The 14,928-nt window shown below is 40.8% G+C and overlaps 1 protein-coding gene across 12 annotated transcripts in view; it reads right to left on the bottom strand.

Moving 5' to 3' along the window:
• Window positions 1-14,928, bottom strand: part of LOC147027227 (pro-neuregulin-1, membrane-bound isoform-like) — a 1,384,261-nt gene that overhangs the window by 73,836 nt on the left and 1,295,497 nt on the right. For all 12 annotated transcript variants that reach the window (XM_085883477.1, XM_085883478.1, XM_085883481.1 and 9 more), the window contains one exon: window positions 10,752-10,867. In XM_085883477.1, the coding sequence (XP_085739603.1) occupies window positions 10,752-10,867 (116 nt within the window). The remainder of the gene's footprint in view (window positions 1-10,751; window positions 10,868-14,928) is intronic.

Genomic DNA, 14,928 nt, shown 5'->3' with positions numbered 1-14,928 from the left:
CCCAGATACGTTCCGGAAAAATGCCGCGAATGTCAGGGCATTGTTTTTTTTTTTCCTTTGTTTTTCTTTACATGGTCTAAGCTCACGGAAAAGTGATTACACAGAACAAATCAGGACACAAAATAACAATGGGAACAGCAGGAGAAAAAAGAAACAACAACAGCAGGGAGGAGGGAGAAAGTAGATGAAGACAGACAAACAACGGATGCAGGTAACGATGAGTGGAAATTGTGAAAGCAAAGCATGGACTATATGGATACAGAAGCAAAATTGTGTTTGACCAGTTTGTGATTTTGTCAAGGTTTGAGGAGAGGGGAGAGGCTGCTGCCTGTCTGTCAGAAGGATGAGAAATGTCACGGCAGAGATTGGATTCATCAGCAAAGAGATAAAAAGGATTTTCCAGAGTCAGTGAGATCATTGATGAAGATTAGGAATAACATGGTGCCCAAAACACTGCCTTGGAGTATTCCAGCCTTGTCAGTGAGAGGGAATGAAAAGGTTCCGTTGAGAGCCACATGTTGTCTATGAGAGTGGAGGAAGTCAGTAATCCAAGAGTGGAGTTGGCCTTGGATTCCTTCGGCAGACAGTTTTTTTTTCTGAATGTATCAGACTGTATTTTCTGTATGCCAGGCTGTATCAAAAGCTCGAGATATGTCCAGAGAGATGGTCCTGATCTCATGTTTAATGTTGAGGGCCTCCGCAATTGTTGAGAGAGTAGAAGCAGCATGTCTAAGGTAGAGTGACCAGGTCTGAATCTGAATTGATGATCTGAGATGAGCTTGTTGGAGAAAAGGAAAGATTTTATATCAACTGCGATGATCGATTCCATGTCTTGCTGATGATTGGAAGTAGAGCAAGCTTATTGAGCTGTTGCTAAGGAGATTCGTTTTTGCATCTTTTTAACTCACTGGTATGGGACTTCAGTCAGGTGAGCTTATGCGATCGAGCAGTGTCCGTAGGTGAGTGAGTGAGTCAGTCAGTAAACACCTCAGTCATTATCATTTGAACCAAACAATTTTGATGAAACTTTACCACAAGCTTCATATGTGATAACTAACAAAGGTGTATTGACCGCATCAAAATCTGTGCTCATTAAGGGGATCTACGGGGTGTTTTTGACCCCCCCCCCCAAAAAAAATAGGTATTTGCACTCTTCTCCAAAACTAGACGCACGGTTATGAAGAAACTTGACCACAACATTCTTCACTGGTGATGTACCAAAGAACATTGACTGCATAAAAATCTGTGCTCAATAAGGGGATCTATGGGGGAGGGGGGGGTTGACCCTCTGTGGGTTTAAAAAAAAAAAAAAAAAAATCAAATAATTTTTTTAAAACGCGAATACGTGAAGCGCAAGTGTCAAAACAGGTCACACTTTATGACCCGTGAATACGTGGGGTACGCGAACAGCGAATCCATGAATCGTGGGGTCCGACAGTACTATGTGCCTGGTGCTGGTTTAGTGGTTAGGGATGTTGAATTAATACCACTCCCATTAATCCCACTCGGCTGTTGAATTAATACCAGGTGGGGTTGACGCTGCCTGTCATCCTTCCGAGGTTGGCAAAATGAATGCCAGCATGCTGGTATACTGTGTCAGAGTGGCGACCCGTCCAGGATTGTGCCCAATAGCCAAGGAGACTGCTTAGGCAGCAACAACACTCTGCATAGTGTGTGGTCCCAATGGATGGATGGACAGTACTATATATCGATATATTGCATGGTTTTTGGAAGTATTATGAAGGCAATTTGTGTTATACGGTCTTCAAGTATATAATGCAATTTAAATAAAGATTTATAGAGGTTTAAAGGTGTGCAAATAAAACTTATTCCACCGTTTTATCCAGGGTCTATTACACCACCCGATCTAACACGTACAGTAGTTATTCATGCCTGTCATATGTATCCATTATCAAGCCTTTAAAAACATTAAGTTCCCTGTTTGGAATGATTTTCACTTTTGTTTGACTGCCAGGTAGGTGGACAGAGTAAAAAATCATCTCACTTATCTCTGCGCATGAGCGATGGGTAGTAGTTCAAAACCGAAGTCCAGTAAAAATTAAACGATTGTCTTTTTATTCATGTTCTGATTCATGTTCAAAATATAACATGAGATTTAAATCAGCTGTCCTCGATCATAAACTGATAAGACGGATGGATGGATGGAGGGACAGACAGACAGACCCAAACCAATTGCTTCACCCCAATTTTTACTTCGTGTGCTCTCTGTAAATGGAATGCTTGTACAGGTGAATGAATTAAAAGAATTCTGATTTTGGTTTTTTATATGAGTTGATTCTGGTTGTAAGGTGACTATTTCCTGCTTAAAAATCATTTCTTTTTATCCTGGTGCCTTGTTTTTACAATCTGATGTGGTGTATATCATTTGAATTTGAATTTTATTCAGCAGTGAACGATTTTACAATGCATAAATCAGATACACTAAAATGTGATGCACTAAAAAAGGCAAATAATGAGTATCGAGAGTTAATTTGTGTTAAAACATATCGTCACTTTAAATATAGACAAGGCCAGGCCTAGACAGAGTAGCTAACACAACACAAGTGCTAAATATATTTGGGATGCTGTAGGTGAAAAACAGCTCATCGAACCAACCATTTGCTATCTAGTATTCTGAAAGCCTAATAATATCATTAACAGGGAAAAATGAGTTGCTTTTTCACAAAGGTTTTTAAATTAAGGAAGAAGCTTTCACACATCTACAGAAATATGGAGTGAGAATATATATATATATATATATATATATATATATATATATACATATATATATATATACATATATATACATATATATATACATATATATATATATATATATATATATATATATATATATATACATATATATATATATATATATATATATATATATATATATATATATATATATATATATATATATATACACTGACAACTGGGAAAGCGATTAAAGAGCAGGGAGGTATTAAAAAAAACAACAAGCTGAATACTATCAATGACCCTGACGTTGAATGAAAACTGGTGACCAAATGATGTTGATACTTGTGCAGCCGATTACCAGACAATACAAGCTCAATACCATGAATGATCGCGAGGTCAAATAAAAGCCGATTAGTAAATTATATTGATAATACTAATACACAGCCGATTACCAAACATAACAAGATGGCGACTATGCGCGACCCCCACCCCTTGCATGTCATGACGTCGATTTCTTCGATAAAATAAATGTAAATACAAATACCTGTCAGCTTAACTACACAATGTAAGGTGACATTGCAGTGAAAGATGACAGAAACACAAATCTATCCATATCTTAACGAAGACATGTCCTTTATGTGCGACTGTTTAAATGGTGACGATGGACTGACCATGAGCCTGGGCGTGGCCTAACTCTATGATTGACAGGAGCTCTGAAGCACTCGAGCTGTGATTGGTTACTGATCACGTGGACGGTCTGACAACTAATCTGATGACAAATCACAGCAATGACATAAATGTGAGGAGGATGAGGAGGAGAAAACAATTTGAAAACCCTTCCTATTGACTGAGCCAAACATCAGGGTAAAGAGAGTTGGACAGGCAGGTTCTTTGGAATGGATAAGAAGAGGTCAGCTCAACTGGGATGGAGAATGAATGTTTATAATTCCCAAGACTATGGACATGACATGAATGGCTTTAAGAAAATGGCAAGACTGAATCTATTGGACAGGTGAAGGTTCTGCAAGGTAGAAACAGAAAGTACGAGCCACCTCCTATCGGGATGCAAAAAAAGATTCGTACACGTCACAACAGTTGTACACACAAAAGGCAGAATAAGGTATGTAGAGTCATCCATTGGCACATCCATAAAAACTAAAAACTTCAATATCACAGTTTCATAAAACTCATGGAAACATGAACAAGAAAGACAACTGAAAACAAGAAAGTAATGCTCTCAAACGACCTGATGATCCCATTGAGTGTGAACATCGAGAACAAAGCATTGCGACCAGATATTGCACTTAAAAACAAAAGAGAAAAGAAGGTATTGCTAATTGAGGTCTCAGTACCCAGCGATTATGGCCTAAAAAACACAGAAATCCAGAAAGTGACCAAATCTCAAAAATGATGTCAAATGTTCTTGGAAGCTGGAGAGCACTGAGATTGCACCAGTAATAATTGAAACAATGGGAGTGATAAAGAAGAACCCCACAGAGACCTTCAAAAACATCCCTGGAAATATTACCACAAACAAATAACAGTTGGAAACTGTACGAGGCTCTGTGATCTCTGAAGAGATCCCTTAGAACAAAACGTTGAGAGCAAGAAAATGTCACAGCTTGGTCCATGAATCATGATCGCTTCCTGAAACGAAGGTGGACACCATTCCACCTCCTGAAACCCACCCACGTTTGGACGAGCAGTCAACAACAGTAACTTGCACATGCATACACGCACGCACGCACACACACACACACACACACACACACACACACACACACACACACACACACACACACACACACACACACACACACACACACACACACACACACACACACACACACTTCTCCTTTTATTAATAGAAGATATTGTCTCATGGATAAGGAAACAGACACCAGGCAAAATATACTCGACGTGTAGCATTAATTTATACCTGTCCATTTCCCATGTCGAGCAGGTCACTGCAGGATCAAATTGTTTTCCCTTCAAAATGTTCATTTGAAAAATTGTTTACATGAGGCAAGTGGTTGAATGAAACAGGGAACAAGTCAGACAGATTCTTTTCTGAATAAAGTGGGGATGTTTCGGTAATATGAAAAATTTGAGGGACCCTGTGGGAGGGACCCAATCCTGATGTCTGTCAGAGGGTACATTTGCCACCCGCTCGCCCCTCAAAAAAAACTTATGGTAGTTAAAAAACAACAACTTTAGTTTCAATTCTTTTCTCCTTTGGAATAAACTCCGACAATCTCTTCAATCCCGTTCTTCCCTCCTGCTCTTCAAAACAGCTGTTCACCACCACCTCTGATCTTCCCCCATCCAAAACCTCAATCTTTTCTACCCCTTTAAATCCACCCCAAACCCACCGTCAAATTCCCTGCCTTCCTTCCCGAAAGTTCCCTGTCGTGTAAGGTCCTGAAAGTCCCTGTAATGTCCATCTTGTTTACCCCATGTACCCCGCTCCATCCCTCTTCCTTCCACAGATATCCTAATGTCTCTGTTCCCCACTGTTTTGTCCTTCCCTCTCCCACCCCTCTTGTCTCCTTCCCCCACTTGTTGTGCGTTGTGTGCTCGCTCTCATAAGAGCCTACAAAGAAAAACAAAAAAACAATTATTTTGTTTGCTTATATCCTTTCCCCAATGAGATTAGGTATTTTATAAATACAAAGTCAAAGCTTGAGGAAGAACAAGAACACAGAACGAACGGATCAGGATGCAACAAAACAAAAGGAACAACAGGAAGAGAGGGGGGAAACACCAACAGCTGAGCCGAGGGATAAAATAGAGGGAGACAATGTGTGTGAAGAGGAATGCGGGGAAGGGGAGGACACATGGGTGGACAAGATGGATAAAGCAGAAAACTCTCAGGAAGGAAAAACTGGAAGTTTGGAAGAAGGTGGGATTGGAGGCAGGTTGGAGAGGGAGTTAATCGTTTTGGATGGGGGATGATCCGAGATGGTAGTGAACAGCTGTCTTGAAGACATGGCGGGTCGAATGATATTGAAGACGACCATATGCGCCATACAGAAATCTGGAAATTAGGGAGGGGAGGGGAGGGGACAAAGCATAGAGAGGACAAGGGTTGCTAGACAACAAAGGAAATGGTGGAAGAGAGAGTTCATCAACCTGTCTGCGGTGGGAAAGTGATAAGCCCAGAGACTCGGCGTTATCATGGAGATTCCAGTGATCTTGATGGCCTTGGTTTCCATGGCTTCAAGCTAAGCAAGGGGTGAGGCAAGGGTGCCAGACTAGAGGGGAGAGTATCACTACATCAAGCTGTGGATGACCATTCAGGTGGATAAGAGTAATGAAGGATGTCCAGTCGGAGGGTGGCTTTGGAGGCCAACTTTGAAATGTAGTTTGCCAAAGAAAGATCGCGACTGATCATGAGACCCAATAGTTTGGGGGACTGAAGTTATTCAAGAGGATTGTTAAGTAAGTAGATGGGAGGGTTTGTCAGACTGTACTTTCAGAGAAACTTTGAGTGTGAGATTTGTCTGGATTGAAAGACATATTCCAAGTGTTTCACCAGATTGTAATTTTTCTCAAGGTCCAAAGAGAACATAGACTCCTATAGAGAAGGACTGGAACCTCCCATGCTCGCGGTTTGTAACTTGAGTCTGAAGGATTAACTTGAGTCCGGGGCTAAAATGACTTCTAGAAGGGCTAGAGACACGATCTTGGGATCCATATAGGGGTTTTTGAAGACGGCGAGTTCAATAGTCTCATTTTCAACACCACCTGAGGTCATCTTCAAGGTTAAAAGGTCATATTTCAAGGTCAAATTACTGAATTTTGGTATTTTTTTGCCTGTTTTTGTGTCTAACTCATAAATGGTGAGAGATGGCTGATTGTAATAAGATGCAAGTGTGTAGAGCTGTCAAACTTTGATATTTATTGTCATATATTGTATTACATAAACATTATATGCATGTCACAACACGATGCCTATTACAACTATGTCTATGTCCATCACTGGTTGGAGAGCTTTTCTTGCCTCCTGAGGCATCCCAAAGCTTTTTCTTTGTCACTTACATTGAGGACATGAGCTTTCAATAGAATGTTAGCTAAAGTAGTACATGCAGCATTACTACTAGTTAAAGGTGCATCTACAGAGGATAACAGCTCAGCAAAATGAAATCAGCAACGCATTTTAGTCTTGTCATACAAATTATAGGCATTATGTACAAAAAAGACGGTTGACATAGTCGGCACACTCAATCCACCTCTATTTAAATGATCTAGAAACTCAGATGACACCTCGTTACCATCTTCATCATCAATCATCTCCTCCATACTTGTGCTATCGCCATATTTATGAACAAGGTGTCCGGCCAAATAAACTACGATATGCTCAAGGGCATCGTCAGACGCCAAGAGATCCTGAGTGTCTTGAGGAGTAATCTCGTCAATGAGTTCACTTCGCTCATCTGGATTTATGGAAGTTGTACAGTTCTTGTCGCAATCAATCACACGAGAACTAGATTCGGGCATAATGTCATGCTTAATGAGTGTTTGCAAAGTTACAATTTTAGCTGCAGCCATAATGTCAACTACGTCAATGTAGAAGTTTCCACCACTTCTTTGCCTGGCTTGGCCGAAAAAACTTTTCCAAGGTTTCATCTGCAAATATAGCAGGAAGAACGTAGTCAAAGTATTTCTCTGCCAGAAGCAATTTGGCAGCATCCACATTATTACGTGTGGACACAGTGAAGGCTTCATCAGTTTGCTGAGTTAGCTTCAGCTTATGACCACCACCTCCTTGCCATGCCCAGGTAGATATAATTTGGCAGGCCTGCTCCAGCCTTGTGAAACTTGTACAGTCTGCTGTCCAAGGCTGTCTGGATTCGTCGTGCAGATGAATAGCTGAGAAACGGTCTTTCACGTACATCATCTTGAACCACTCACTCATTATCTGGGTGAGGATGATTGTTCCTTCGCTGATGCCCAGTGAATCCTTGAAGGTCTTTAAAGCAGCGACAGTCTTGTCATTGAACACTTGGCATACCAATGGTACGCTCTGGCGTTGAAGGGGCTTGGGGAAAACAGTGGTGTGCGTCAGCTTGGTTAAGCAAATAGGAGTAGCCCGGTCGATCTCTTAAACCTTCTGAATATCACTCCAGTAAGCTTTGTACTCATTACCATCTACAACAAATGAGAGTGTCTTGCCATCAACAGTAATCCAGTTGTTGTGAACATTTTTGAAGATGTGCATGTAGTCGTGCACTAAGAACATAGATTGCTCTTGAATTGACAGCACTTGCCAACTTCCTGGTCCTCAAAGTTTTGAATAAACACTGAGGTTGGTATTGCAATTGTCACATATCAAAGAAATCACAGTACCGCCAGCACCAACTACAGCTGATGCAGCTTCGATAAAGAGTTCCTTCAGCTGATCGGCAGTTAGTTTTTTGCAGGGCAAAATGCGTAGAATATAGCGTGGACCACCGAAATGGCAGACAACTTCAACAACCATAGCATGTGAAGCAAGCATTTCGTGTTCACCACCCGCTGCTGCATTTTGAGCATATCCTACAACATGCCCTCCAGAAAATCGCAATGTCTCGACCAGCTTTACCTCGTCAAACATTAAATTGACCAAACGCTGCTGTGGTTTAAGCTCGTCGAACAAGGTTTTGAGGTTGGAGTCCTGTTGACTACTAGCAAGCATCTGGTTTACCTTTTTTGTTGATGGTAGAATGATTAAGCCGGATTGACGAATCAATTTGTATGCAATGGGTGATATGTTGTGAAGCTGCATTGCGAAAATCATAGTATCAGTATCAAATCGGCGACGATCAAGAGGTTTGAACATAAGATGCAGCTGCGACAGAAGGAAGGTGAAATGAGGAAGCTCGTGTGCCTCAATGTAAGTGACAAAGAAAAAGCTTTGGGATACCTCAGGAGGCAAGAAAAGCTCTCCAACCAGTGATAGACATAGACATAGTTGTAATAGGCATAGTGTTGTGACATGCATATGATGTTTATGTATTACGATATATGACAATAAATATCAAAGTTAGACAGCTCCACGCACTTGCATCTTATTACAATCAGCCATCTCTCACCGTTTATGAGTTAGACACAAAAACGGGCAAAAAATACCAAAATTCAGTAATTTGACCTTGAAATATGACCTTTTGACCTTGAAAATGACCTCAGGTGGTGTTGAAAACGACACTATTGAACTTGCCATCCTCAAAAACCCCTGTATGGATCCCGAGATCATGTCTCTAGCCCTTCTTGAAGTCATTTTAGCCCTGGACTCAAGTTAATCCTTCAGACTCAAGTTACAAACCCCGAGATCGTGAGGTTCCAGTCCTTCTCTATCGGAGTCTATGGAAGAGAGGGTTGAGGCTGCAGCCTGCCTGCCTGAAGGATGAGGGTTGTTTCAGCAGAGAGTGGAGTTATCAGGAAATATATAAGCAGGATTTTCCAGAGGGTCAGATAGACCATTGATGAAGATTACGAATATAGGACTGGACGCAGAAAAACACCTTGGGAACACTTCAGGCTTGACAGGGAGAGAAGATTGAAGAATTCCATTAAGAGTCACAAGTTGGCTATGAGAGTGGAAAAAGTCAATAATCCAAGAGTGGAGTTGGCCTTGGATTCAATAGGCAGACAGTTTGGAGAGCAAGGCAGGATTCTAGACTGTATCAAAAGTTTGTGATATGTCCAGAGAGATGGCCCTGATCTCATGTTGATATTGAGTGTCTCCACCAATGTTGGGAGAGTAGAAGCAGTATGTCCAAGTTAGTGACCAGGTCTGAAACATAATTGATGATCTAAGATGAGGCAGTTGGAGAAATGGAATAAATTTGTCAACTGCGATGATAGATTCCATGACCTTGTTGATGATTGTAAGTAAGCTAACTGGGCTGTAGTTAACTGGATCCGTTTTGTTCCATTTTTAGGTAAAGCTGTGATGTTGGTGGATTTACAAGCAGATGCAAGATAACCTATGGTAAATGATAGGGTGAAAAGGGCAGAGAGAGGAAGCACAAGAGCAGCAGAGCAGGTTTTTAGGACATGTGAGCTGATGCTATCTGGTCTAGTTGCAGAGTCGAGGGTTGTCACAAACTTTTCCACCTTTTCAGGTACAAAAGACAGAGTTCAGGAACAGTTGGGTACGATGGGGAAGGATGGGTACAGAGAGCGAGGGGTCAGGGACACAAGATTTTGAAGCAAACACAGAATTGGGGCATTCGGCCTTCTCACGAGCAGAGTCTGCTGTGTTTGCATTTGAAGTGAGGGAAGGGATGGAAGGGGTGCATACAACAGAGATGGACTTGACAAGGCACAATCGGGTTTAAAAGGTGGGTGACAAGTTTGAAAGCTCATTCTTGAGATTGGACAGATGTTGTTTTCTGGCTTTCCTGATTGTAGATACCCTTGTTGCAGACTTTGTGGAATGATCTGAGGTTCCCTTCGGTTGTATTTGCCTTCCAGGAGGAGAATGCAAGTTGTTTTAAAGCAATTGCTTCAACACCGGGTTCACAGTACCAAGAGCGGGAGGATGGGTAAGAGAATTGAAGACGAGATGGGATGAATCTGTGCCTAAGAGAGAGCAGGTTTCTATGGAGGAATTCTCAGACTGAGTTAATATCAGCATTGGTGGATATAGGAGAATTTTAAAGTGTGAAACAAAAAAAACAAAAAAAAATAAACGCTTTTCGAGGAAATGAAAGAATTCCATTGAGAGTCATATGTAAGCTGTGAGAGTAAAGGAAGTCGGGAACCTAAGAATGGAATTGGACTTGGATTCAATAGGCAGAGAGTGTGTAGAGCAAGGCGCGATGTTGAAATGTATCAAAAGTTCGCGATATGCCGAGAGAGACGGCCCTGATCTCACGTCTCACATTGAGGGCCTCCATGATCCATTGTCGGAAAAGTAGAAGGAGCAAGTCCAAAGTAGACTATTTCACTTTGTCTCTCGCTCCTTAAAAAGTTTGAATAAAGAATTTGAATCATAAAAGCACAAACAGTAAAGTCATCTCAAACATGTCATCCATTGGGATTGCTTTTGTCTGATCCGGTCTTACCGGCAGTTATGCCTGGAGGATGTGGTTGGTGTGGTGGAGTGGTGGCTCGTGGAGAAGGAGCAGTCAGTATCCCTGGACAGCTGATGTTCATCAGAACCTGGATTCTTCTGTACATACTGTTTTGGAAACAAATTAGAGTCTCAAACAATGTAATAATAATAATAATAATAGTATTAATAATAATAGTCTTTATTGTCCCATGTCCAGGGAAATTGTTCTTTGATGACACTGTAAGTTCAAACATCATGAAAAAAAACAAAAGGCAAAACATCAAAAAGGAATAAAACTCTCAAAATGGCTAAGAATTTGAATTTAACACTTGAATTGCACACGGTACAAATGACTTGCTGAATTTTCTTATTCTTTTTGAATGAACGAAAGCGTCTCCTTGATGGCAGTTTTTCAAAATGTCCATTCAGGAAGTGGTTTTAATCGGCACAAATATGTACATTGTACGGTCTTCCTTTTCAATGCTCGCAAATACAGTATATCAGGTAAATGTATGATAAACTTCATTCTATCTAAGAATTTCATGACAATCACGTCCTTGTGAAACACTCAACACAGGTGGGTAATGAATGTAAGGTTCGATGGCAAATGGTGCTGTGATGATGGAGACAACATACTGCATGTCTCATTCATGCACAATGAAACTCGTCACATTGTTTTTTTTTTTTGTCGTCTTATGGACATGCATTATTCTAGTAACCTCCTTCTGGTAAAACTTTCAAAATGCATGCTGATTGTCCACCTCAATCATTTATTCCCCACTTCTCTAGCCTCTGGAACAACCTTCAAGAGGGCATTCTATCTCACTCTTCCCTCCGTGCTCCAAACAAGTGGTGCACCCTCACCTTCTGTCATCCACAATTCTAACCGATGACCTTTATTACCCTCATTGACTCGACCCTACCTATCCCAACCCTCTTCCTTATAGGTTGCTTTGGTTGCTACCCCTCTCTCTTTTCCTATTTATCCATTCCTTTGCTTATTGTATCCAACTGTTTCCCCATTACCTCACTACCCCTAACGTCTCTTCGCTCTTCGACGAGCCTCGATCTCGCAAAGAAAAAGAATTTGTTTCGTGCAATCATTCAACCATATACACTATACAGTACATGCATTACAATAATCATTTAATTGCACACATGATATTATGCCTCTTCAATTAGTATTAGACCATGCTCACTGAGAAATTATACAATTAAGAGGAATGCACACCAAGATAATTTGCAAACACAATATTTGGCAAGGAGTAATCAAAATAAAATGCAGATTGGTAATTATGTTAAGGGGGACAAAGCTGACGTTTCAAAATGACTCGCAATTCCTAGCTTGCTGACATCAGGAAGGATGCAATTTGGAACAATTGAAAAATTTTCAATATGCTGACAGAAAGAAAGTGACACATCGACGACAGAATTTCGAATGATCACGAAGGCCGTCGTGGATTTCTGGTGAAGGATTATTTGTCATTATTTTCTCATTCAGGGCCCGTAAACTGCCAAAGTGTGTTGTTTATAAAGTAGCTGCTTGTATTGCAGTGGAAAGCACTATTTTTAGAGTCGATTTCATACTCTTTTCATTCAAATCCAACTTTTTCTCCCTTTCGCTCCTGCGCTGTTGTTTCACATTTCAGTTGTCTGGTCATGTCCGAATTGAAGTGACAAGAATTCTCATCCGTAAAGATCCACAAAATATAATATGTGTCAAGATAGGAAAGAGAGCTTACAGCATAACACACAAAATGGATGGAAAGCATATTTTATAGTAGAGAAAGTGTCAGCATAAAAAAATTATCTAAAAGGAAACGAACATAGCTAAAAGGAAGATATAACTTCAATGTATATAGTATTTAGACACAAACGAAGTAAGAACTTTTTTTGATTTCCAATCAATGTATTTAGACACAAACGAAGTAAGAACTTTTTTTTTTATAATCAAAAAATTCATTTGATTTTGAATGGAATGAGTGATTCTTTAAAAAAACAATTAAGTACCATTCAGATGGCATTAATTATATTTAACCTGAAATCAATCCTGACATGATCTCTCAAGTAGGTCTTGTAATTTGTACAGAGCTTCCTGGTTCAAAATATGATTACTGCAGGATTATATCTACACCGGCAGGTATCCGTGCTTTGCATGGGAGGGGGCTGGACAGCCGGTTTGTGAAGGACTTGGGCAAAAAAACTTGCTGCAGCTGACCCCAACAGAAGTAAGGTGGGTAATATTTCTATGATGTCATGGGGAATCTGAAAATGTCGAATATGCGAATGTCACGGATGGAAACCCTCACATTATTTCTTTATTCTGCTTCAATCTCAATCTCTCTATATTTTAATTCCAAACAGCATCATTCGAATCACAAACTAATACTATACCATTAATATAACAACATACAAACACTGGTGAGATAAACGAATATAGACGCTGTTCTCACGCGACAACCAACACAGACAAATCTGCCGGCGAGAAAGGGTGGATGCAAAACACTGCGTACGGATCGAAAATTTAAATCATAATTGTATTGAGGAATTTATGAAACTTCCCACCCACCTCAGAATGGATAAAAGTGGGATCGTTCGGGTGAAAACTCAAAATCACAATCGTATTGAGATTTTATCACACCAGCGAATGTGGATGCCAAACCAGTGATCGTGTTTACTTCCGGATCGGGATCAGCTTCGTACAGATCTAAAATTAGGAACATCATTGTATTGAGGAATTTAAGAAACCTCCCACCCACCTTAGGACATCTGCCAGACCCCCAAAACGTTTCACATATGGTTTGATGGAGCTCGCCCCCAAACTGAGGGAGTAGTTCTGGGAATGGATGGACAGATGGACAGACAGAAAGACGGACAGACAGACACTCCTGCTTTATAATCTAGATATAAAAAACGAAAAGCACAATGAAGCCATCTGTGAAGCCGTGTGACTATTTGTCTATTAATTATGTGCTGTTTGAATGTCAGTTGCACCCTGACTTCAAATACGTAAGTCTATTAATTACATATTATTGGAATGTACCTTTCGAACCTTGAGACTGAGACCCCTTTGACCATTGGCCCTTTAAGACCCTCAAGACCTTTAAGACACCAAAGACCCCTAAGACCCAAAATATCATGAGGACCCAAAAGACCCCAAAGACTCAAAATACCCCAAAGCCCCAAAACACCCTGAAGACCCAAAGTAACCCAAAGGCCTCAAAAAAATCCGAAGATCCAAAAGTCCCCAAAAGTCCTCAAGGAGCCAAAAGCCCCTGACCCCCCAACAGCTCCCAAGGACCCAAAAGACCCTGAATATCCAGAAGACCCAAAAGACCAAGATGTCCAAAAAGTCCCCAAAGACCCAAAATATCCAGATCAACCAGAAGTCCCTGAAGACCTATAAAAGACCCTGGAGAACCAGAAGACCCAAAAAGACGCAGATGACTGAAAAGTCGCCAAGGAACCAAAAGCCCCTGACCCCCCAAAAGCCCCCAAGGACCCAAAAGACCACGAAGATCCAGAAGACCCAAAAGATCTAGATGACCAAAAAGTGTTCGAAGCCTCAAAAGACCCAGATCAACCAAAAGTCCCTGAGGACCAACAAAAGAACCAGAAGACCCTGAAGACTCAAAATATCCCAAAGACCCAAAGGACATTGAAGGTTCAACATATACCAAACAAAAGAAACAAAAGAAAAAAAGAAACTCAGGATGACAAACCACTCGCTCTGAATGATGTGGCATGGCAGAAGAGTCTGCAGTGAGTGAACGATTCCCTCAGAATGACGTCGCATGGTACCACGATTGACTATAGGGTGCTCGACAAGTGGCTTAAGCAATCAAGCAAGCACTCCAATTCAATGATTGATTAGGAACGGCTGGCCAGGCTGTGGCTGCATACCTTATTGGATTCCTTTAACTATAATCCGGTCTTCACTGTGAACACAACACTTAATTAATTAAAATGAATTCGTTAAAATAATGATTTTATCCACAAAAGAGTTGCTGCTTAATGTATAACAATCCTGAAGACATCCCAAAGTTCAATCGACAATGAAATAAACATTAAACACTACAGATCATCTGCCATGTTGCCTGCTCGTCTGTGCACACGTCACGTGGTACATCGTTCGTGGTCTGCGCAAACGTTATAACTTTATTTTAAAATCTCCGTTTTTCAGCAGA

The sequence above is a fragment of the Eptatretus burgeri genome, chromosome 5 (genome assembly GCF_056783735.1).
Source record: "Eptatretus burgeri isolate ZD-2024b chromosome 5, Ebu_testis_v1, whole genome shotgun sequence".
Lineage (NCBI taxonomy): Eukaryota > Metazoa > Chordata > Myxini > Myxiniformes > Myxinidae > Eptatretus > Eptatretus burgeri.
Note: the sequence above shows the minus strand (reverse complement) of the source record. Positions and strands in the feature narration are given on the sequence as shown.